Source organism: Pantherophis guttatus, chromosome 2, assembly GCF_059756535.1.
Source record: "Pantherophis guttatus breed Tessera chromosome 2, ASM5975653v1, whole genome shotgun sequence".
Lineage (NCBI taxonomy): Eukaryota > Metazoa > Chordata > Lepidosauria > Squamata > Colubridae > Pantherophis > Pantherophis guttatus.
Window position 1 is genome coordinate 174642181 of NC_142064.1, and position 22977 is coordinate 174665157.

General features: G+C 42.2%; 2 protein-coding genes across 3 annotated transcripts; one reads left to right on the plus strand and one right to left on the minus strand.

The window, feature by feature from the left end:
- Positions 1-3180: 3180 nt before the first annotated feature.
- STX10 (syntaxin 10) lies at positions 3181-15376 on the minus strand. 2 transcript variants are annotated; one of them, XM_034406862.3, is made up of 8 exons: positions 14508-15376; positions 12169-12338; positions 11781-11875; positions 10286-10348; positions 7922-8017; positions 6936-7042; positions 6119-6213; positions 3181-4502 (listed from the first exon to the last, which is right to left on the minus strand). In XM_034406862.3, exons 1-8 carry the CDS (start codon positions 14540-14542, stop codon positions 4411-4413), a joined length of 753 nt encoding a protein of 250 aa, XP_034262753.2. In that variant the 5' UTR covers positions 14543-15376; the 3' UTR covers positions 3181-4410. The 2 variants fall into 2 exon arrangements, with proteins under 2 accessions (XP_034262753.2, XP_034262760.2); XM_034406869.3 differs by lacking the exon at positions 6119-6213 and having other exon boundaries at positions 14508-15334.
- A 3461-nt stretch (positions 15377-18837) lies between these two features.
- On the plus strand, positions 18838-21510 carry IER2 (immediate early response 2). Its single transcript, XM_034406849.3, has one exon. It carries the CDS (start codon positions 19117-19119, stop codon positions 19840-19842), a length of 726 nt encoding a protein of 241 aa, XP_034262740.2. The 5' UTR covers positions 18838-19116; the 3' UTR covers positions 19843-21510.
- The last annotated feature ends 1467 nt before the right edge of the window (positions 21511-22977 follow it).

Consider the following 22977-nt stretch of genomic DNA (forward strand, 5'->3'; position numbering starts at 1 on the left):
GTAGATTGCACATAAGCCTTGGCATTTTTAAAAATCTTGGCACGAAAACCGGGGTTTTTTTGATGTGGGGAGCGAGGGGAAGGGGATTGTGCAATATTAGTGGCACCTACTGAGGAAATGCAACCATTTCTTGTTACGATTCTTGGGACACCTGACTTATTCTAAGAAAATAAAAGAAAGGCACCAATTTTAAGTGAAAAAAGAGCATACACTAAAAAGAGAAAAGCACTGATTTTAAGTGAAAAAAGAAGAGCATACACTATTTCTTTCCTGTTTACATACTTCAGAGTTCATTGGGGCCTTTGAATAGGTGCCAAGGGGGTGCATATAAACTGGTGAAGTAATTCTGGTGGAACATAAGCTAGTAATTCTATTTACACTGGAAGACAATTTGAATAGCATCTTGCCACGCATGTTTCCTGTAATAGACTTATTTTATTGGCAGCAGATGTGATCGCTTTTGGAACCTTCTAGGAGAAAAGGAAAAAAAGTTGTACATTGCTTGTTTTTCTTACTGCCTTAGAAGAGTTGCTGTTGCAAATGTTGTAAGCTGGTCTGTCTTCCAAGACAGAGCTGCCAGCTCAATTTTTAAAACGGCGAGTTACAAGGGAGAGGAGTTCTGAAGTCTGGGCAGACCAAGGGCCTTTGGGACTGTAGTCTAATCCGCAGAGGTCCACTTTGTTGCAATTCATATTCTTTGTCTGGTCTCATAGATGGTAGCTGAGATTGTAGCCAGGAGGACATTCAGCACCTGCTTTCTGTAATAGGAAATATATTCACCCACTTGGCATACTTAGGAAAAAATCTGATGCCCACATTTAAATCCCAGAGGATCTCAGAAGATTCAGCTGGACTCCTCTTTGTTGAGTCTTTTTCCAATCTTCTTGGGAATTTCTTCTAGTGGGCATATTTGCATCTTGGATGTGCTTTCTCTAAACAATGGAAAGAACACATTGCGGAGGGGATGGGAGGCCTGACTTTTGTTGTATCCATTTTTGTCATCTTTTATTTTCCTTTTGACATTTATATGCTGGTCTAGGACCATAATAGACATTTGATTTGTCATTTTTTTCCTTAACTAAAGCAAACAAATCTTTTTTAAAAGGACAAAAATGTATACGGAAAGCACTAACAAAGCCTGATTATGTAACCTCTGTGCAGATGCAGCATGGACTCTTTTCTTCCCCTTCCAGGCGCTTTGGGTTAATGCAAGCAGCTACTCCAATATATCAGTACCTCTCCCTTCCCTGCCCCTTGTAAAATCCTTTCAGAGAGGAGAATCGATCCTTTAAAATACAAAATAACAATGGCAAAAACTTCCTTTTCCCACCCATAAGCCCATCCCAGGTCCCTCAGCACCCCACGCTTTTACCTCTGAACTTTCCCCTTCCCCCCCACCCCGGATAATGCCAGTATTTGTTCTGTGTTATAAGTGCCAAGAAAAATTTTGTGACTCCTCATCCCTGTGACCTGAGAGTATCAAGAATTGCACATTAACTACTGTAAAGATAAAAAAAAAAAAGAATTCAGAAATGTTAATAAAAAAAAAAGTTTGTAACAATTGTGTCCCTTGCTATTTCATTAAGTTCATTAATACTCTGAGATGATCTGGGATAGCTTTGCCCAAACTTACAGACTGGATTTATTTAATAATGAATTTAAGCCTTGCAGCATCCTATTTCTATGTAATAAAGTTAACACAATCATTAATGATTCTTCAAATTCTATGGTCAAAAGTACATCTGTTAAAATGGACATGGTGATCCAGTGGAGGCCTCCCTCTGGAAATGGGGAACAATTTTTAGCATCTGCTTTTCCCTAACCCCTACCTGGAAGATTCTTTGAAACGGTACAGGAAGGTGTCCTCCAGCCATCTGCTCTGCCAATATACTGAGAAAAATCTCTAGAAGAATGTCTTCAGGAATATTTCTTGCCTACAAACTTTTATTTTGTAAAAGTTTTGCAAAACATGATGCATGGTGTATATGTGTGTATGCACGCAACACGGGCATGTCAAATTTTTCAACTTTCAATTACCAAACATTCGGGGTGCTCAAAAGTTGTGACATGCCTTGGGGATTGTAAAGATTTTTTTGGTTACTTTAATATAATTTAGATGTGCTTGGTAAGTAACTACATAAATATCGTAATTTTTTAACATTTTGTTTCATTTCGCACATGCAGACCTTCAAGTCAAGTTTTTGACTTCTGGCAACTGCCTGAATTGGTCCCTGCAGTTTTCTTGGCAAGATTTTTGGGAAGTGGCTTGCCATTGCCTTCTTCCTAGGACTGAAGAGAGTGGCTGGTTCAAAGTCACCCATCTGGCTTTGTAACTAAGGCAGGACCGGAACTTACGGTTCCCTGGTTTCTAGCCTGATGTCTTAACTAAGGCATCAAATTAGTTCTTCCTGGTTATTCCGATTGCTTTGGTATGCTTACTCTGCTGAAAATGGGAGCTAAATGTACAGTTTTGTACAGTATGTAGTTGGTGGAAAGCTGCATTGAAAAATTGGCATTATATATTTACAAGTATATACATCTTTTGGCTCACCTTTGTGTGAGAAAAATATCCTACATTTGACGATGAAGCAAATACCCGAAAAGTTTGTATTGCTATGAATTGTGGGTGTCAGCATGTGGCCCATCAGTGACTGCCCAACTGCATCTTCCAGTTGCATAGCCAACACTAAGGGACATTGCCGGTTAAGGTTAAGCAACACCTGAAGAGTCACAGGTTACCCACCCTTTCTGCAAGTGGGATTAAATAGAAACATTCTGGGATTAAATAGAAACATTCTTTAATATACTATCTTCTGTGAAAGTCTAGCAGAGTAGCTACTAAAGTAGTTATTTATTTAAAAAATTTAAGCAACCAATAGCTGAACTTCTCTAGGTGGCTTACAGTAAATGGTGGAGACTCAAGGCATATGACTAACATGAATTTACAGAATGGTCTATAACAATAAAGCATCAGAGGACCTACATATATTGAGGTCTCCATAGTCAATTGTGTTTTCGTCAACATTTTCTTACCACTTTTGTATCCGGCATCTGTAGATAAAGCTGAAGACAAGGTGAAACTGATTATATCAGACAAAGCCATTCAATGTTCATTCTCTTAGAGGTGTAGCAATCCTGTCGATTCCTCCCCACATCAATAAAATAGTCCAAAACAGGTGCTTTACATACAAGTATAAAATATTTATTTTTTAAAAAAAAAATAGTTTTAACATTGTTTTCTAAAAGGGGACAGGCAGAAGATAGATCCAATTATTTGGATAATTTCAGCAGCACAAGAATTCAGAATACAGCAGCCAAAACTAGTTGAAAAAAGAGCAAGTACATTGATAAGTCAGATTTGTTTTGCCTAGTCCAGAAGTATCACCATCAGTCACATCTTGATGCACAGTGCTGCAATCTACATTTACATAATAACAAATGTTTTTTATCTCCCAATTTTTAGAAAACAGTTAACCATAGGGATGGAGGATCGAGAGGTGGTGTTTGGTTTCATTAAATATTTAAATAGAAATACAGTTTTAGATCATCTTCGTCCCTTATAATTTCATCAAGTATTTCATCAACTCAACAAGCAGAACATACTGTTATCCTATCTAATTCTTCCACCCTTTTTGATTGGTTCGACTGAAAAATAGATAACCCTTTAAGTCAATTGTGCTTCATCAGATACATTTAATGCAGAGATAAATTACACAGCTACAGAGTTGGTATAAAGGAATTGGATATTTAAGACTAAAAACAGAAAATAAACACTTCTGCTTATTTTTTTCTAAGCTCGTGACCCAAAGAGTGGGTAGAGCATGATCATATTTAAGAAACAGGTATGAAAATCCAATATTTCCCAAGTAGGGCAAAAAAGGCAGTAAAACAAATTCCCATTCTAAAGTACAGGAATGGGCTGTAAGAATAGCTTTGTGAGGCACAAGGAAGAGCTGCAGTTTACCTAATGGTCTGATAAATGAAATCTGAGCCCAAAACAGAAGTGCAATTTGAGAAGGCTTCAGGATTATCCCTCCCTAGTTCTATGGAAACGGCAGGGCACGGTGGGAAAGGAGACATACTTTCAGACTTGCAAGAGTCTATTAATGTAAGCTTAGAATAAAAATAGTATTAGCATTCATTATTTTGGTTTCCTGGTCTGGACTACCTTGATGAGTTGACAAGTACCAACAAGCAGAATCCTCCCTTGTCACAAACCTGTAGCTCCTAATAGTTAAAGGACAACAGTGTGAATACAAGGGAGGGAAGCCCAGTGAAAATCCAACATTCTTGTCATTGTCCTATGTCTTCACTAGCCCTCACCCCATATAGGACATAAAGCCATGGTGGCTTCAGGCTTTCCACATGAAAGGAACAGGGTTGGTGGCATCTTTTCCATTTTCCCTATGTTCATCTGTCAGTTGGCCACAGAGCAAAAAGAAGGATCAGTATCACCACACCAGTGATGACCAATAGGCAGATGATGCACCACTGACGTCTTTCTGATGGAGAAAGAACAAAGAGAGATGGTCTAAGACAGTGAAGGAAGGCCAACTCAACTGGAAAGTTATAATCCACCACCAGGGGGACACAAGGGCCTGGTGTTTGGAACGAAGCGCAAAAATGGGAAATAGGTGTACTCTTAAAATGGATTTATAATATATGGGAAGCTGCATTCACATCGAACCTTACAAACAAATGTCAATCGGTTATGTATACAAATGCCTACACATTCTTTGACCCTAATTCACTACTAAACACAATCCCATTGAAAGAAAGGATTTTGATGCATTAGCAGTTTTTCAATATGCCAGACATTAGTTATTAGGCATGTAGTAAAGAAAATGAAGAGTAGTGGTTGTAGTGGTTAAAGCATCAGGTTAGAAACTGGGAGACTGTGAGTTCCAGTTCCCCCACAGGTAAAGCCAACTGATCAATCTTGGGCCGGTCACTTTCTTTCGGTCATAGGAAGGAGGAAATGGCAAACCATTTCTGAAAAACCTTGCCAAGAAAACTGCAGGGCTTTGTCCAGTCTCTGACAATCAAATATGATTGAACAGAAAGGGGAGGGGAAACAGAGAAAACACCAGTATCCTGGCATTAAACTCCAGAAATTATCCTATTCAAAGGAATTTGGTTACTTGATTGATATATGTAGTGGGGGACAGGTGAGCTAACCTGCAACTCAGGTTATCATAGATAGCAAGACTATCGGGGACATTACTGGACAGATATTTTTGTAGATATAGAGGGATACAAGCTCAAAGATTGTGTATATATTTTACAGCATGCCCTAATTGCTATTATTAATTTAATCCCAATTTGTACAAAATAAAAATAAAAGCTGTCTATGACTGATTCTGGATTTGAACTGAAATTAAGAGAATGTTCAGCACAAATCAAAGTGCAATACTGGCCTAAGAGGAACAGTTTATGCAATTATGCTCTCGCAGTCCCTTATTTTTTCTGTTCCTGAATCCAAATATTGATCCATTTTTCTTACAACTGTTCCTTTGACAAGAGGCCTAAGGTCATAAAAAATATGATCTTAAAATGAATGCTCATTCCAGGTTATGCTCACTGGCTCATTTGCTGAATCAAGGGAGAGGGGGGAAAAAATCTGACCTTGAAACAGTCACAGCCCAACTTATTAATGGAATTGTTAGAAGAACACACTCTGCATCACCTTGAGTTCCTGATCAAAACTTAGGATATAAACCAAATCGATCAATCAATGTTTGTCAGTGTACTTAAAGAGCTGTGAATTTATGAAGGCCAGTATCTCTATAAACTTTTAATGCCTACATGTGCTCAAACTAAACAAACTAGGTCTAGGCAATCTGCAGTCCAGAGAGTAACACATTCACTGGCCTTTGTTCACACTGACTGGAATTAATTATCCAAAACATCTGGAATGCAGCAAATTGTCTATTTCCAATAGAAAAGGAAAACAGTAGGAAAACTGGGCATCTAGTAATGCCAGACGGGGTGAGATTCAGCAGCTCCTTTAAACAGTTCTACAATGAAAAGAAAGCCCAGTGAACTGGAATGAGGTGGAAGCAATTTTATTCCATGCAAATGGACAGGTCAAGATAAACCATAAAGCCCTGCCTCTTACCACGGGCCATGTGGGAGACTCTGCCCATCTTTTTGAACACCCCATCTATGCCGCTCTGGGTGCTGTCCATCTCGTGAGCAAAGTCTTCTAGCATTCTAGAAAGTCAGCAAATGCATCATCACATGGCATCAGTAGTTTCTAAAGCAGCAACCCCATACTTAAAGCTTGAGAACCTTGTTCCCCTCCCACTTGGTCACAAGGCATGAAGTTAGCAGCTAACAATAATTCGCTCTGTTGCTGGGAATTTTCAAAATATTTTTTATTCCTAATACAATTTGGGATCTAAGAGATGGAACTGTACCCCAAAAGACATATTCTACATTGAGGAAATAGGGGCCCAAACTGATTTGTCTCCAATAGAATAAGAGACGAGAATTATTTTTAACTGCCAGTATGAATATCAATCATGGTTGATCTGCTAATGTTTGTGTATAAAATGAGATGCAGCACTTTAAGCTGAAGAACACCAGCAGAACATTCTGACAGAAGATGGTAAGAGAGAGGATAGCAGTTTTTGCCTTAGTCTTGCTTACATTATGGGATTCGCCAGGATTGCATATTGTTGGACCTTCAACTATTGTTGAACTGAAAAGAATTCTTAATTCTAGGTTAGCAGTCATTAATCTGATCTCTGATCTGCTTAAGAGTATGTACCCGGGGCTCATCTGTTGCCATCATACTCACCAAGACATGGGCTTTCTGTAAGTCTGAATGAATTGTTTCAAATGTTCCAGCACTGCTAGACAATGTCATATGGAAAACAGATCCAAGCAAATCCAATCAATTCCACTACCCCACCTTTGCTACCTGGACTCACATAGTTTGTTCATCAAGTTCCTCTCCAACCTGCCCCGACATGTGCCTCAGCACAGAAATGCTGCCAGAGACCAGCTCCAACTGTTCATCCTGCTCCTCAATGATCAACTATCATGGAGAAAAGAAGGCATCAGAGCATTTTTTTGCAGGAAAAAAAAAGACAGCAGCAACATCCACAGGAAACAAGAGATCTACAGAATTTTCAAATATAACAGAGATCTCCTGTCAAAAATGCAACTGTGTGATGCACCCAACACCATAAGAATTCTTGCATCCTTATGGGCCAAAATCTTTATAAAGAGAATTCAGGAAAAAAGGAAAGGAATTAGTGTTTATAATAGTACTCCACTCAACAGTTTGAACCATTGCATTTCTCACATCCATTGCATTTCTTTTTCAAATGGCTGTTGAAAAAATGGGTACATATACATGCTTTTCTCAGTTCAGTCACAACACTGGGACTATTGCTATTTGTTCAATAAGTTAAAACAGCAGTTTGGAAGAAAAATAAAGAAAGCAGGCAAGCAGCTAATTCTGGTTCTGAAACATGTTTTCTTTTTTTACGCAAATTTCAAAAATACAAGTGTGTATTGGTATCTTACTTTGCTTTTATTAAACTGACGGTTACTATTCCTGTTCTACTGATGGGGAACTGATATTCTAAACATGCTCACAAGACAAGGTTGGAACCCAGAATTCTAATTAAAAAAAAAAAAGTGCAAACTATCATTACTTCCATTCAAGGAACTTTGCTATTAGTTGTCCAATAGGAAGAGAAAAATAATGTTGAGAGATGCAATCAAGCAGAGTGGCATGGATGTTTAAGGCCAACAAGCATTGTTTATGTTAGAGCTCATACCTCTATACATCTGTGCTATATTTTTACCCCTAGAAATATAAAAAGTAGAAGTCCCCTTTAGTCTCTGTAGAAAAGGAGCTGATTTGTGAAAATCACTAGCTTGATTGGGATGGTGTTCATCTTCTCACCTTCTGGTGCAACTGCCGCTCTTCCAAAATATGTGAATCAGCTGCTGACACCTTCTCTGCACTCAACAGCCCACAGCGGTCCCTATCATCCACCAGCTTCCACAGAAAAAGAGGAGAAAAGAAAAGAGAAAAATCTGAGTAAGACAAGATTCTAACTGCTTCAAGGAAAACCATGAAACATATAAGTAGCAACAGTGAATTAGAATGGAGTAGGAGAATGAACTTACTAGGTTACGCTTCTGTAGAAAATAACATTTCTTGAATTAAAAATAGGCTACAGGTAATAAAATCCTTGGCATTAACCATATATACCATGTTTTCCCAAAAATACAACCTACCCCAAAAGCAAGCCCTAGCTTGATTTTTACATGGGCACCCAATATAAGCCCTACCCCCCCCAATAAGCCCTAGTTAAGACCCCACCCAGTTTGGGATGCACTGGGTGGGGCAAAGCACACGGGGAAAAATTAAGCTAGGGTGGGGATGGGGGGTGGAGCTGCTCTACTTACCAGGCCTCACCTACCCCCACACCTGCCTTGCCTTGCCAGCCCACTTCTTCTGCAACCGCTTGTTGCTGCTTGCCCTTGGCCTCCGTTTCGCTGTCAGAGGCCTCCAAGAAAGGCCTCTGCAGATGAAAAACAAGGTCCAAATTGACATGAATGATGCCCTTGGCCTCTGTTTCACCATCAGAGGCCCTTCAGGAAAGGATCCAGAGCTCTGTTATCGGCTGCAGAGGCCTTCTCTGAAGGGCCTCCTGACAGCGAAAAAGAGCCCATGGGGCACCACGCACATTAATCCAGAGCCTGTTTCTCAGCTGTAGAGGCCTTTTCTGAAGGCCTCTGACAATGAAACAGAGCCCGGGGTGATGCACACAAACGGCGACAAGCAGCCACAGAAGAAGTGGGCTGACAGCGGGCTCCTGCTGAGCAGGGCTGTTGGTGCCACCACGAGGTGATCAGTGGAAGACTTCTCCTGAAAATAAGACCTGGTGCCTTTTTTTTTTTTTTTTTTTGCAAAAAATATATATAAGACCAGGTCTTATTTTCGGGGAAACATGGTAGACTAAGGCTTCCGTTTCAATTGTTATATTATTATTGTTAAGTTTATTTGCTGTTTATCTTGCCATGTGGCTACTCTAGGCAGCTCACAACAATAAAAAAACAAACAAATAAAAAGGAAGCTTCAACAAAATAAAAGTAAAATAATAGAACAATAAAGAAAAAGAAAGCATAGAAAATACAAGGATATGATTAGTTAAAAAAGATGGATGAGTGGGGAGCTGGGGGAGGGGAGGTGGCATCTGCTATCAATTTAGCAGCAACCTCCAGAGTAGAACTCCCCCATTGGTTCCCCAGGCCAATTTGCAGAGCCAGGTCTTTAGGCTGTTAGGAAAGATAGGATGTTGGGGGCCAATCTTCCCTGGTAGGGCAGGATGGTGTAGCAGAGAAGGCTCTTCTTCTGGATTTCTTCTGGACTCTGGAGAGCTGGAGTTCTTTGATTGATAATCCACAGAAGCCGTCTATGCCAGCCCAAGTAGGACAGGCTAATCTTAATGGGATGAGACAGTTCATCTAACCTGGACCTATGCCATTAAGGGCTTTAAAAGTCACAATCAACCCCTTGGCTTGGAAGCAGACCAGTATCCAGTGTAGTTTGTGGAGCAGAGATGTAATACAAGCCATCCCAGGGTCTCCAAAGATTTCTCTCGATGCCACACTTTGCACCAGTTGAAACTTCCAAATTGATTTCAAGGGTAGCCCTAGGTGGAGCGCATCGCAGTAGTGCAGAGGAGAAATGATCAGGGCTTGAATAATTGAACATAGGGAGTCAAGATCCAGAAAAGGTTGCAGCTGGTGCACAAACTGGAGTTGAGCAAAAGCTCCAAGTCACACCCATCACCTGCTCTTTGAGTAGGAGACACAAGTCCAGGAGGACCGCCAAGTTACAAACTGGGTCTTTATGGGGAAGTGCAAACTCATCCAGAACTAGAGATGACAAAACCTCAGGTCCCAAGGCTTCACACACCCAAAGCCATTGTGGGATACTTCACTTCTGACTTTTTAATCTCTTTTAGAAACAAATTGTTTTCCCAGTGGCTTCAAAATATGCGAAACTAAGGCAATAAGTCAGAGCCCTCATTAAATGGTGCCGTGTTTCTAGAGAAAGAATTCCTAAATTATGTTGTAGGGAAAGAGATAAGAAGAAACCAGAAAATTTAGCCAAGCAAAAACCTGCCTGGAGATCTTTGGGTTAGAAAATCCTTGGTGGCAAAGAGGCTACAATAGCCACTGTCGTATTATGACTCTTCCATCCCTAAGTAAATTCCAAGCAACGTATTAAAGTGGAGGGAGCAGAAGACCTTACCTCTTGGTTGTTCCTCTCCACAAAGGACTGGGCCGCTGGGTCAGACATGTGATCCTGCATTTCCTACAGAAAACAAAAAAGAAGCAATAAGAGTGCCAAGAGTGTATTAGTAGAAAGAACGGTGTTTTTTTCTTCCATAGCGTTCCAGGTAAATAGATTCCTATTTAACCAAAGGTAGTCCTCAAGTTATTACTGTAATGGAGCCTGCCCATTGTGGTTGTAACTCATGATGGTTGTAAAATGAGTCAGTCACATGACTGACCCAATTTTACAATCCTTTTTGCAGGAGTTATTGAGCAAATCACCACAGTTGTTAAGTAAATATTTGCTATACAGAAGATGCGGTTATGCCAAACACTGGAAATAATTGCCAGTTTTATTAAAAAAACATTGTAAAAACACGATCACATGAGTACAGGAAGTGGCAAATGGCTGCAAATGTGACCTGGTTGCCAAGCACCAAAAGTGCAGTCATGTGACTGTGAGGGGGTCCCAACCATCAAAACTTCAAATCCAGGACATAAGTATTCACCAGGTAGGTCTGTCAGAACTCTTAATCAGTTGCCAAGCAACCCATTGTAAGTCAAGGACTATGTGTAGGATACAGCGAATATAAATGGAGAGATCCCAATACTACAGGTCACCTAAATGTGCTGAAATAAAAGCCAAAGTGATATACTATAAATTTATGGCTATCTAGAGGGGGGAAAGGCCAGTGGTGAAATGCTACCAGTTCAGACCACTTCGCCCAAACCAGTAGTAATAAAAGCTACCGGTTCAGGCAAACCAGTACTAAAATAATGCTACCGGTTTGAACGAACCAGTATTTCCAATGATCAGCTGTGGTGCATGATTTATATTAGCTAGAAAGCAGGAAATCCTGCTTTCTAGCAAATCTAAATCACATGGCACAGCTGTTTCCCCCCCTCCCTGTTCTACTTACCTTAGAAAAGGCTTAACCCTCCTTTTTCAGCACTGCATGTTAGCGCATGCAGTGCGCATCCATGCAAAGCGCGCATTTGGCATGCACCATGCATGCACATGTGCAGCAAACCAGTAGCAGACTTTGGAGCATTTCACCCCTGGTGATGGCAAACAATGATATACGGTACGTCATGAGGCCGTTGTACATATGACATAAAGTTGTGTATTTACATCGATATTGTAACACAATTGATGCAAATCGCATACTTGCATTGCGTATGCAATATATGATACATACCATAATTTTGACCTTATCAAATGTATAAAGAAGCATAAGGCCACCAAGAGGCATGATAATATCCAGAATTTGTGGACTTTTCAATTTGTCATAATTCTATCATATTTCTTTGATAGAAAATGAATTTTATAACCTCTAATTTTGCTCAGAATCAATCAAAAACTAAGAATTTACACCCAAGGTGGCTTTTCAATAGCAACAGTTAAAATTTTTATTTATCACTTCCTGCCCTCCCCTGATGTAAAATCAGGTATATGCTTCAGGAAGCCTCACCTTGACCGACTCCCGCATCTCTGTGACAAAAGAACGTCGTGCTGCAACCTCAGACGGCGCAATGGTAAACTTTTGTGGATTTGATTCCACAATGCGTGATTATGAGTTAAGTGCAAAGGACTTAGAGGTTGTAAGTTTAAAAACTAGACAGGGCTGGATTCCAATACCTGAGTCTTACTCTGATGTTCAGTCACCAGAAATTCAGCCTCTCTTGCTTGTTCCCCTACCAGGTTGAGGAAACAGATTTACAGCAGCAATGCAGGAGAAAAATGCTGCTAGGGCTGTCTTACAAGCAGGCAGGAAGTTTATTTTTTTTTAATAAAGGATATAATAGCATCACTGAGAGAGGTATCCCAACCTAATTTCAATCTCAGCCTCAAAAGGATATAAATGGTTTCTTCCAGATCCTCCAAGTCCCACTCAATGCTGCGCAAGGTGTTGCGTAATTCATTTGTAGTCCAGTTCAGCTCCTCCTTGTTCACAATTTGGGTCTCCTGGAGCAGCTGGCCCCAACGTTGATAAAGGCCCTGGGCTGTATTCACTGCTTTCTGAACTTCTCTGCAGAGCCAAAGGAAAGATAGCAGTTGTAAGGGATGGAGGAAGCAACACAAGGCACCGGGGACCAGGAGAAAAAGCGGTTTCCCATCTTCAACCCCCCTACCCTCCTATAGGGACCTGGCAGGGTATGTTACAATGCCTTTGGTTTTGCACAGCTGGTGACAAGTCTAGGTAATGAACTCTTGGTAGGAGGACTTGATTGATAGATCACACACAGGCAAAATGCATCACTAATTCAGTTCTTATCAGTCTGATTGCAAGTCACCCAAGACCGATTTTGTTCCTTTGAGATAACAGCTACCTCTCTGAAGCAAGGCAGGCCATTTCAGCATAAGCAAACTTCTTATAGCAGAAAAAGTACATGAGCTCTTCAAAGAAACAGCAGTATATGTCAGTGTCCAATTTATTTGGATCAACTGATACTTATAAGAGATCAAGGCAGTTGCACTAGAAGGTGGTGCTGTTTCTTTGCCTGGAGGCCCATGAAACCAATTCTCCCCTAAGAAAACATGACCAAAAATTAAAAAGATCTAGCTGAATGACATAAATGGATAGAGATATGTGTGTGTGTGTGTGTGTGTATTCTTTTCTTTTCGTAGGCCTTTGTGTGTATTTCTCTTTAGCCAGATTCTTCCTACATAAACCAAGATTTTTATGTAGCCCTAGTTCAGTGAAATCACAATCCACTAGTTTCTAGGCTTTTTTCAGGCAGCCAGCAAGCACCCTGCTCCCCATAAATCTTCTTAGTCTCCCAATGGGCAACAGGGTGCTTGCTGGCTGCCTGAAAAAAGCCTAGAAACTAGTGGATTGTGATTTCACTGAACTAGGGCTGCATAAAAATCTTGGTTTACGTAGGAAGAACCTGGCTAAAGAGAAATACATACATACATACATACATATATGTATGTATTTCTCTTTAATATATATTACATATATATTACATGATATATATTTAATATATATGTATTCTCTTTAATATACACTGCTCAAAAAAATAAAGGGAACACAAGCAGAAGACATCCGAGATCTGAATGAATGAAATAGCCTTATTAAATACTTTGTTCGTTACATACAATAGTTTTGTGTTCCCTTTAGTTGTTTGAGCAGTGTATAAACTACTGTATGTAAAGAACAAAGTATTTAATAAGGCTATTTCATTCATTCAGATCTCGGATGTCTTCTGCTTGTGTTCCCTTTATTTTTTTGAGCAGTATATATATTTTCTATCGAGGCACCTGGTCTACCCCAACATGTGGGAGGGAGCATACTGCATCCCTTTCGCCTTTCAGCTCCAATCCAGGAGCCCTCAAGCAGTCGCATTGACGACAAACCATTTTATACCGAATTTATATTTCGCTGATTTATGTGTGAGAGAAAACAGAACTAAATAGCATTCCTGCATCACCGCACTCCACAGCCAATTTTAGCCTTTGGCAGATCCCTAACACAAAACGAACAGAGTATTAATAGCTTTATTCCGACCACGTGCCTTCAGACGTCTCTGTTCATAAATTAAAACACAGATCCAAGCGTATCTTTAGCATAGCTCAAATCCAAAGAGCTGCTACGCTCTGAAACAGCGAGGAACAAAATAACGACATGTCTGCTTTATACAAAGTAACTCTCCTTGTTGCCTATTTTTGTAACTGTGCCAAAAACTAGCCGTAACTAGCCGCCCTGAGTCTTCGGAGAGGAGCGGCATATAAATTGAATTAATAAATAAATAAAATTCAGACTCGGCCGATCTTTGCCGCGGGCCGCATCTCTGCATTAGAGAAACGGTGCTCAGATTTCGTCCACCCAGATGTTTGTTTCCTTCTACTTCCCAAACCGGAGCATTTCGGAGCAGCCCCGCGAGGGCCGCTATTTCTGAGAGTTGGGTTTCTTTTCCAAGCCACGCAGCAGCTCCTTTGATCTACAGGGGAAAGTTCTTTCAGAGAAGTCGTTCCGGTGGTTGTATTGCCATTTGAACGGGATTTCCCATCAGAGGTGGGGAAATTTCTCAACTGGCTCTCTCCGCCTTTAGATTCTCGGATTCCCCGATCTTTCCACTCTCTCCACACACCCCGCGTGGTTTCAACCGGCTCTTTTCGTGGCTTTTTCCAGAGGGAAGGGTTTCCCAGCCCCCCCCTTTGTTTCACAGTATCCCCACCGGGGACTGCCACTCACCCTTTCACCACGAAGAACGGGTCCTCCAGAGACATCCTCGGCCGTTCAAGTCGCCTTCAAGAAGTCCAGCCGACCAATAGAAACGTGTATGGGCTTTGAAACCATAGACAAGGACATCTACGGAGGAAAATGTTCCCACTTTTTTTCCCTCCTCTCACTGAACTGAAGCCATCAAGGCAGCCATGTTTATTACGGGTCCCTCTTTCACAACCCTGTAACTCCCTTGGGCTTTTTCTTCTTCTTCTTCTTTTTTTTTTAAATACAAAAAGGGGGCACGCCTTTTCTAGGGAGGAGCCAAAATAGGGAAGAGAAGTTAGTAGGCGGGTTGAGAAAAAAATCAGAAATCTCCCCTGGAATTTCCTAGCTTCCGTACAATCTTTTTTTTTTTTTGAAGGGGAGGGGTGTTTCTACTTTCTTTCCATTCCCAAATTTCCTAAAGAAGGGTTACCTGGCCTGAGTCTTCGCGGCTTTGCTTGCACGAATTAATTCCTTTTAGCCGCCTCTCGTTTGAGAGCTTCGCCTTTTCAAGTTTTTCCACCCCAAACTCCCAAACGCTTCTCGGATAGCCCCTTAGTGACGTCGCCTCGCAAAATGACCGAAAATGGCTTCAGAGGGGACTGCGTATTTTTACTACTGTTTTATTATTACCATTTGAGAGGGACTCGTTATCGGTAGTTCCGTACAAAAAAGAAAAGAAAAGAAAGAAAACTAAGACCGTATCTTAACTACAGGAAAAAGGAGCATAGAAGATACGGGGCTTCGTATTTTTAAATTTTACCAGTGTCTAAAGAAATCGCTGGCATGGCGAAGGCTCGTGTCCTGGAAGGGACCCAAGAGGGAAGAGTATAAAGACCTCGTGGGCCGAGTTTGGAGGTGACGCAATAAGGAGGCAGCACAGGCAGATCCTTGCCAGACGAGAAACCGGTCTGGCTAAAACCAGAAATTACTTATTTCGTACATAGGTGCCAAAGGTTCCTTAAACCTAAGTCTGTTGGGTTGTCTATTGATTTGTTCCAGATTTGTTTTATCTCACGTTCATTAGGGAGAAGGGCGGTATATAAACTGAAAAATAAAATAAATAAATTAATTAATGTTTATATTTTCAGACGTTGAAAATTTGTAAACATTTTCTTGCTCATTTCCCCCCAGCCATTTTGGGCAAGCCCTGATCCCAAGATAAACATTGCTGCGTAGCCAATAAAATCTACTTTACACGTCTGAAAACTCCGGAGTAGTCCGTCCGGCCACAATACTTTCGTACAGGGACGTCTGCGTCCACGATCACTTTTTCCTCCGATTTTTCGCGTTGTTTTTTTAAAAAATCATTTTGGAAGCCGCCCAGTCGCCGTAGTAGCGATATGGGGGGTGGGGGGGCCGTATAAGTTGAATAAACTTAAAAGCTTGTAAGGTGTTACGTCAGCCGAATTTTTATTTGACCCCCGTTTTTGGATCAAGACCAAAATGTGACCTGCATGCAAACTGTAGCTAACATATACGTTCCGGTGTAAAATAACTTCCTGGTGTACTTTGCGCCTCGGTGAAACAGGAAAGTAATAAATTTAGACCGCATGGGAGTTTCGTGATAAGGATTTACACAGCCACACCCCGATCAGATGAAATTACAGCATTGGAAAGGCGGCAGGAATTCGGAAGACTAAAAGAAAAAAAAAATGGCTTAGGTTTGCTTTGGAAGGTACGATATCCCTACTTGGAATGTACATAAATTGCTTACAAGCGGAGAGTATACGACGTGAGCTGTAAATGTAGTCTCTGAAAGTGGCAGGATTCAGGAGGACATACGCCACCTAAGCATAAGAGTATTGTGTTACCCCGCAGCCCGTTATACGTAAACGGATTGGCTGACAAGGCAGATGGCTCCCTCGGTGAAGGCCCGGAAGCTCAGTTGAGCCTTTCGTCGCGTTACCCATTTATGGACACAGGAAGCAGGGCTGCTACTACAAACGTAAGCGCTTTGGGAACGTAGCCCCGGCTCCTCCCCCTGCCTTGTCGTCAGGCTCCAATAATACATGCAGTAACCACGGAGGCGAGAGGGAGGGGTGACCCAAATAGAGGGAGGAGCCCAGCTCTGGGAATACTGTAAAATGAATAGGGAGTTAGGGACGAGCGTGCCTTCCGTTGTGCTGATTGGGGAGGCTAGTTAAAAGACAATGTGTTTTCCCGACCAGTAAAAGATGAATGGGAACCTGGGAATATTCTCTACCCCCGCAAAAAAAAACAACAACAAACCATCTGTAGTAAAACAGGACAATTAAGAAGCAGGCAGCCACAAATGTAGGTGAATGGGAGAGAATATAAGTATGCAAATTGAGGCGAAGCTCCACTGAAGGCTTTGCCTGGACTGGCCTCCCTTTGGTTGCATTGGAAATTACGGAATGCTGGGCCACTTTGGCCAGAACTGCCAGACTGAATAAGGCTGCAAGGGAATTTGCTCCCAAGTCAAGTTTGTTGTATAGGTTTGGTTGATGGCAACAGGATTTCAAAACTTTGGGTGACAGGAGAAGCTGTAGGGAGAAACAATTGAAATCAGCATGCAACTAAGAAAAAAGGAACCCCTTTCTTTCAAGTGCTGCTTTGGGGAAAGCATATGAGTCCGAAATTATTTTTTCCTGACTGGACATCTAGACCAAAAAGGCCACATCAATAACCTCAAGGGCAACATCTTACTCTTGCTTCAAATCTTGTTTTGAAGCAGTTTGAAACCTCAAGCTGTTAGACTGCAAGCTCTCAATGTTTAAATATTAGTGCCAAGACAAGCAAAATAATCTTGAATTCTTAGAAATATGTATATCTTATAAATCTTGATAGAGAAAAAGAGCAGAGCTAATCTTTCCTTATCATTAGCAAAACAATTGTTACGGTTGAGTTAGAACAAGATCTGGAGTTCAAAATACTGTATTTTAAGGGCAAACCTAACATTTCTTGCATTGGTTTTCTGTATATAATTGGGGGTGCAAACTTGAGATTTCTCACAATTTGCCCACAATGTATTTTTTTTTAAGTATTTGCATTGCTTTGGTCCTGAAATTACAGAAATTTATTCTAGTTTCCTTTAATTTTGCTGATAGTACAAAAACTGAATATCCTTCCTATTCAACATCTTTGTCATGGTTACACCCTGGAGCCTTAATCAGTATGTGAAATATGAAGATTGCAAGTACCAACATGTGACCACAGTGCAAAACTTCTGTATTTGATGTAATACCTCTGTAAATTAAAACTCAGTAAGTCAATCATTTGCATTTTTCTGTACCCTATAGATTGTTGAGGTATCAAAATATATTATTATAAAGGATATAGCCAAAATTGTACTAACAAACCACACTAGCTATATTGGTGCAACCTGTTTAGAGAACACTAAATGGAAACAAGTTAAATTGTTTTGGTATCATCTGTGACATCTACTGGACAATTGGATTTTTGCAGGTCATATCTGGTAGCCTCAATAGTTTTAATTCACAACTTAATGTATTGCCATAGTGATAATGTTTGCATAATGAGCTTCTAAATAGTTATAAATTTTATGTCACTCTTATTTCAAGTAGGTTAGAATCAGGCCTGACTTAAATCAGTAAGAACATCTGTTTCCAAATCTTCCTAATCCGTGTTTCACTGAAAATGCCATCATTGCATTTTCACAACATGCTAAATCAAAAATCAATTTAAGTCATAACATGGATTGTCTTTTATGCCACAATAAGTGGCTGTGTTTGGGCTCTATTGAATAGTATTATTTGCTGCTCTGCCTCAGCTGCAGATTGGCAACCTTATCGGTTGCCTATCACTAAATCTAACCCAAGAACAGTGTGCGGAAGCCTTCCCCAGCCTTAAAACGTGCACGGAACGAATCTTATTTAACTATTTCCCAACGAGTTTGGAGCACGTGGCCTTCAGGCAGTGAACTTCAACTTCCCAAATTCTTCACGTTGCAGATGATGTCTGAGGTCGAAAAGAGTTCAACAAGCTCCGTAGTTTCCCAGAGTAAATCTTGCAATCCACCACATCTCATTCAGAATTCGCGAAGTATACTCCATTCCCAAGGAAACGAACACATTTATTCTGAAGCCAATTAGCTAAGGAATCGGCAGTTATCCACTGCTTGTCCACACCGCTTACACAACCAGCTGCTCATTTTTTCTGAACTCTGCTACGCCATTTCAGCGTGGAACCCGACTTCCAGTTCTTTGCTTAGCAGGAAAAGCCCGCCGTCCGCGAGCCTCCTCTCCCGGCGACACCACCATTTGGCTCTTTTTCTTCTCCCGCCCTGACATTTCCGCCTGCCCTTCCCCCTTTCGGGAAGGGCGGCCAGTGGCGCGCAGTTACAAGGCCGGATGCGGCTCGCAGAGTGGGCGGGGGCGGCTCTGGCGCTGAGATCACCGGGAGTATAAAACGCAACGCGCTGGGCGCGGCCCCGCTTAGTCGGAACGGACGTCTCCGTAGCGGGCTGTCGGGGAGGTGTCTGCTGGGAAGAAACAGCCGGAGGCGCGCCACTTTCGCTTTTGGAGGAGGGGGGGTGGAAGCCCAGGCGTTTTTCTTCCGACTCGAAACCTTCAGAAGGGTCCAAAGGGAAGCCCGGAGAGCGGCCGCCAACATGGAGGTGCAGAAAGAAGCGCAGCGTATTATGACGATGTCGGTGTGGAAGATGTATCACTCGCGCATGCAGCGCGGAGGCCTCCGACTCCACCGCAGCCTGCAGCTCTCCCTCGTGATGAGGAACGCCCGCGACCTCTACCTCTCGGCCAAGCTGGAGGAAGAGGATGAGATGGGCGGAGGAAGCGTGGAAAATTTTCCTGGGCGGCAGCCGGACCTAGACCTACAAGAGACGGCGCCCGGCCCGCAGCATCTGGAGGGTCCTCCGGCAATCCTCTTCCCCCCAGCCCAACAGGAGGCGCCTCCACCCACGCCACAGCCCTGCGGCAGCCTGGATCCGGAACCTATGGAAACCCAGGAGGGGCCCGGTAGCAGCTTGCCCGCGCATTCCTTGACCCAGACGGCTTGGAGCCGGGGCGCCTCGGGGCCTCTGCCAGTCAGCAGGAAGCCGAGCCGCAAGCGCCGCAGCAGCAGCCTAGGCAAGATTGGCGCCGCCGAAGCCGGCCTGGTGCCTAGCAAGAAGGCGAAGTTGGCGGAGGAGGAGGGCGAGCGGCAGCCCCAGAGGCAAGAAGGGCCCTTTCCGAGCTTAGCCCGAATCCTGCAGGACCGGTTCTCTAGCTTGATCCTCCAGCCTCCGCCGGCCAAAGGCTCCGAGGAGCCCAAAGCGAACTGCAGACAAGGCGACGGCGTGCTGAGCATAATGGTGAGGGCCGTGGTAGCCTTCTAAAGCGCCCCCGCCGGGGACTCGTAGCTGAAAACTTCTCCCCGCGGAGAAGCGGGGCCTGCGGAAGCCCCTCTCTGGGCAGAGGAGCTCAGTGCCGCCTGTCTCCTCGGTGGCGGGACTTTGGCGGCGGGAGGCTGACGGTGGCGCGGGGAGCCCGAGTGAGGCCTTTTTCCCCCCCCCGTCCTCCTCCCCCTGCGAGTTTAGGCGAGAGACGCTCTGGTGACTCGGAAAGAAGGCGAGACAAAAGGCCGAGCGACGGCTGGCCGCGGAGGGCGCTCCCTGAAACTGGGACGCGGTGGCTGAGCGCCGAAAGAGGAACTGGTCACGCCAGCGCGAACGTCGCTGTTCCTGGAAGAGAAGAGGCTGAGAACTTGGGGTGTAGGGGTGGGGTGGGGGAGGGGGAAATGAAGTCGTTTCCAAGAAAAGGGGAAAGACTCAACAAAAACCCGTCAGGCCTTTCAAAGCCTGATCTGGGTGGAAAGCAACCACTATCTGCTGCGTGCACTTTTTTTTTTACTTTTGGTGCTAGTTCGAGAATAACGCTGAGTTTATTTTCGATAACGCTTTTGCGTTAACTTAAATTGCCAGTTCTAGGTTGAGGATTCTCCCTCCTCTCTTTTCTGAAAGAGGCTTTCTTAGGCAGCCGGGGCTTGTTCCCTCAAGGGTTAAACAGCCCTGCTGAGAGCTTTTGAAGAAAAGCAGCTTTTGTCAGCTCCACTCCTTAGATATTGGGGGGGGGGGACTACCCAGCATTCTTTTGCTCAGGGCCATCCCTTTTTTCTTATCTAGTAATTAAGGGTGATCGAGTGGCCTGTTTCTTTGTGCCAGAAATGCTCTCTTAAACCTGATTAGTCTTGCCAAAGCATCCGTGGCGAGAGGAGCAGGAAGGAGAGGGGGGAAACGGACCAGTCATACTAGTATGACACATCTCTCATATGATGAGCATTTGCATTACTCTGGGTCCAGGAGTGCAGGGGATTTCCTGTTCATGTTGCCTTAGCAGTATATGTGAGTGTGTGTTTGTGGCGGCTGTGTTTTTTTTTTTAAAGGTGTGGGTGGAGCTCGTGAACAGAGGGAGAGGAAGATGATTGGCATTTTTGTAAGATGTCATCTCAAACTTGCTGGTGGTTTTCCTAGGTGACTGGCACTGTTGACTTGTTTGGGACAGTGATGAGGAATAATGTTGTGATATTCATAAAAGATGGTTCTCCTCGTTATCCAGCTTGGATTATTTTATACCTAAAAAAGAGCAGTGAAACCTGTACTGTACTATGATCCTTATATTGAAGTGTTTTGTAAGGTCTTTTTTCTTAAAACAAAAATCAAGTCATTCTGTGGAATTCCATACCACGTTTTCTTTTGTTCAAGAACTGCTGCTTTGTTTGCACAAATTTTGAAGCAGTTCCCATTGTACCAGAGTTAATGTGTTATGAGGTATATGTGTGTGCAATCTAGCTGTACAGTTTGGAACATAAAATGTTATGTGTTCCTGAAGTGCTGGTTTCATAAAACTAGCTGTAGATTGTTCACTGTTATGGTACTTTGTTACATGTATGTATCTTACATTTTTCTTTTGCCTTGAAGAGGGCAGAAAACCTCAAGCTTTTGTTTCTTACCATTCATGGTAATTAATATTTTGATTAGTAAAATAAAGATTTTTTTTAAAAAAAATTCTGTAGTATTTAATTTTGCTAAAAAAAACCAACCACCATGCCTGGTTATAATAGAGCAGGATGTGGGAAGGGAAATTGTCAGTTTGTAAGCTTTACCATGAAATAGACAAGATCTCATGCTATTAAAAAGCACAAAAATATAAGGTAATAAAATGCAATTGAAATGAATAGAATTGCAAATCCAAAGCAAAATGTTTTAATCTCTCAGAAGCACATATAAAAATATTTCAGGCTCATGTGCAAGTTGGTTAGTTTAATGCTTAAAGTAGAAGATATTGAATAAATTTCTAAAAACATCAGTTTAGAAATCAACCTACATTTGTTTTCAAGAAGTGAAAATTTCTGCACAGGCCTTTAAAACAGATGGGATTGCATTTTGCATCTCCCCATCTCAGGTAGCCTAGGTTGCATAATAGTACCTACCATAGTTTCAGGATGACTGACTGCATGGGAAGGTTATATTTGGAACTCCAGGAACTGAAGCTTGTAAACTTGTTTATGATGAACAAAAATAACTTTTCCGTAAATATGGGCCAGTAGCCAGCTGGACAGGATTGGCAGACAAGACCTTGGATGAGCTTTACAAAATATTTGCAAGTTGCAGTATCTTGATGTAATCTCCATAGCAGCATCTGTGATACCTGGATCAAGTATCTGAACCTTTTCTGAAATGATTTAATGGTCCAACACAGGTTGCCAATTGGCTCCCATGGGCCTTGAACATACTGCAAACAACCAGGAAAATCTTTCCCTTCAATGAAAACCTCTAAAGAGCATAGCTTGTGTGGTCCAGCCAGGTGAATGCTGGGTTTTTATCAGCAAAGTGCTTGATAATCTGATAGTTCAGTGAGAAGACTTGGGGAAAAAAATTACTATTTAGACACAGTGAATTTAGCTGGTGTTAATATTAAGTAGCCTACTACAAGTGAACTTCATGCTATATTTGCAAACCACAAATCAAGTGTTTAGTATTTAATAAATGCTAACATCTGAATTCCCCTTTAAATTTTTAAAGCATTCTCTGGTTTGAGTGGATATGTCATGAAATAGCTGAGCAAGCAGGTGAGGTGAGATTAATGATGATGGGGCCCCAAGGGCTAAAGGAACTCTGCTGTGATTCAGTGCTCAGGAATTTACTCCCTGTAATCTGAGCTGCTTCCAGTTGAGAGACCACAACCTGGTAATTTTCCTCCATAACAATCTGGTGATTGTCCTTAGCCTATAGAATTAATTCCTCTGGTGCTTGAGGTTTCTGAAATGTAAATGAGTGATACAAAGTAGTTTAGTTCCTTTGTTTGCTTTTTTTGTGAATTAAGAGATTGCCAGAGGCTGGACACAAGAATTTCAAGTCAAATTTTTATGGATGCTTAAACACCATCATTTCTGCTTCAGAAATCCTGCATGACCAAATTCCTCCCACTACACGATTCCCAATACATAGAAAACTATGATTGGGCTCAAACAT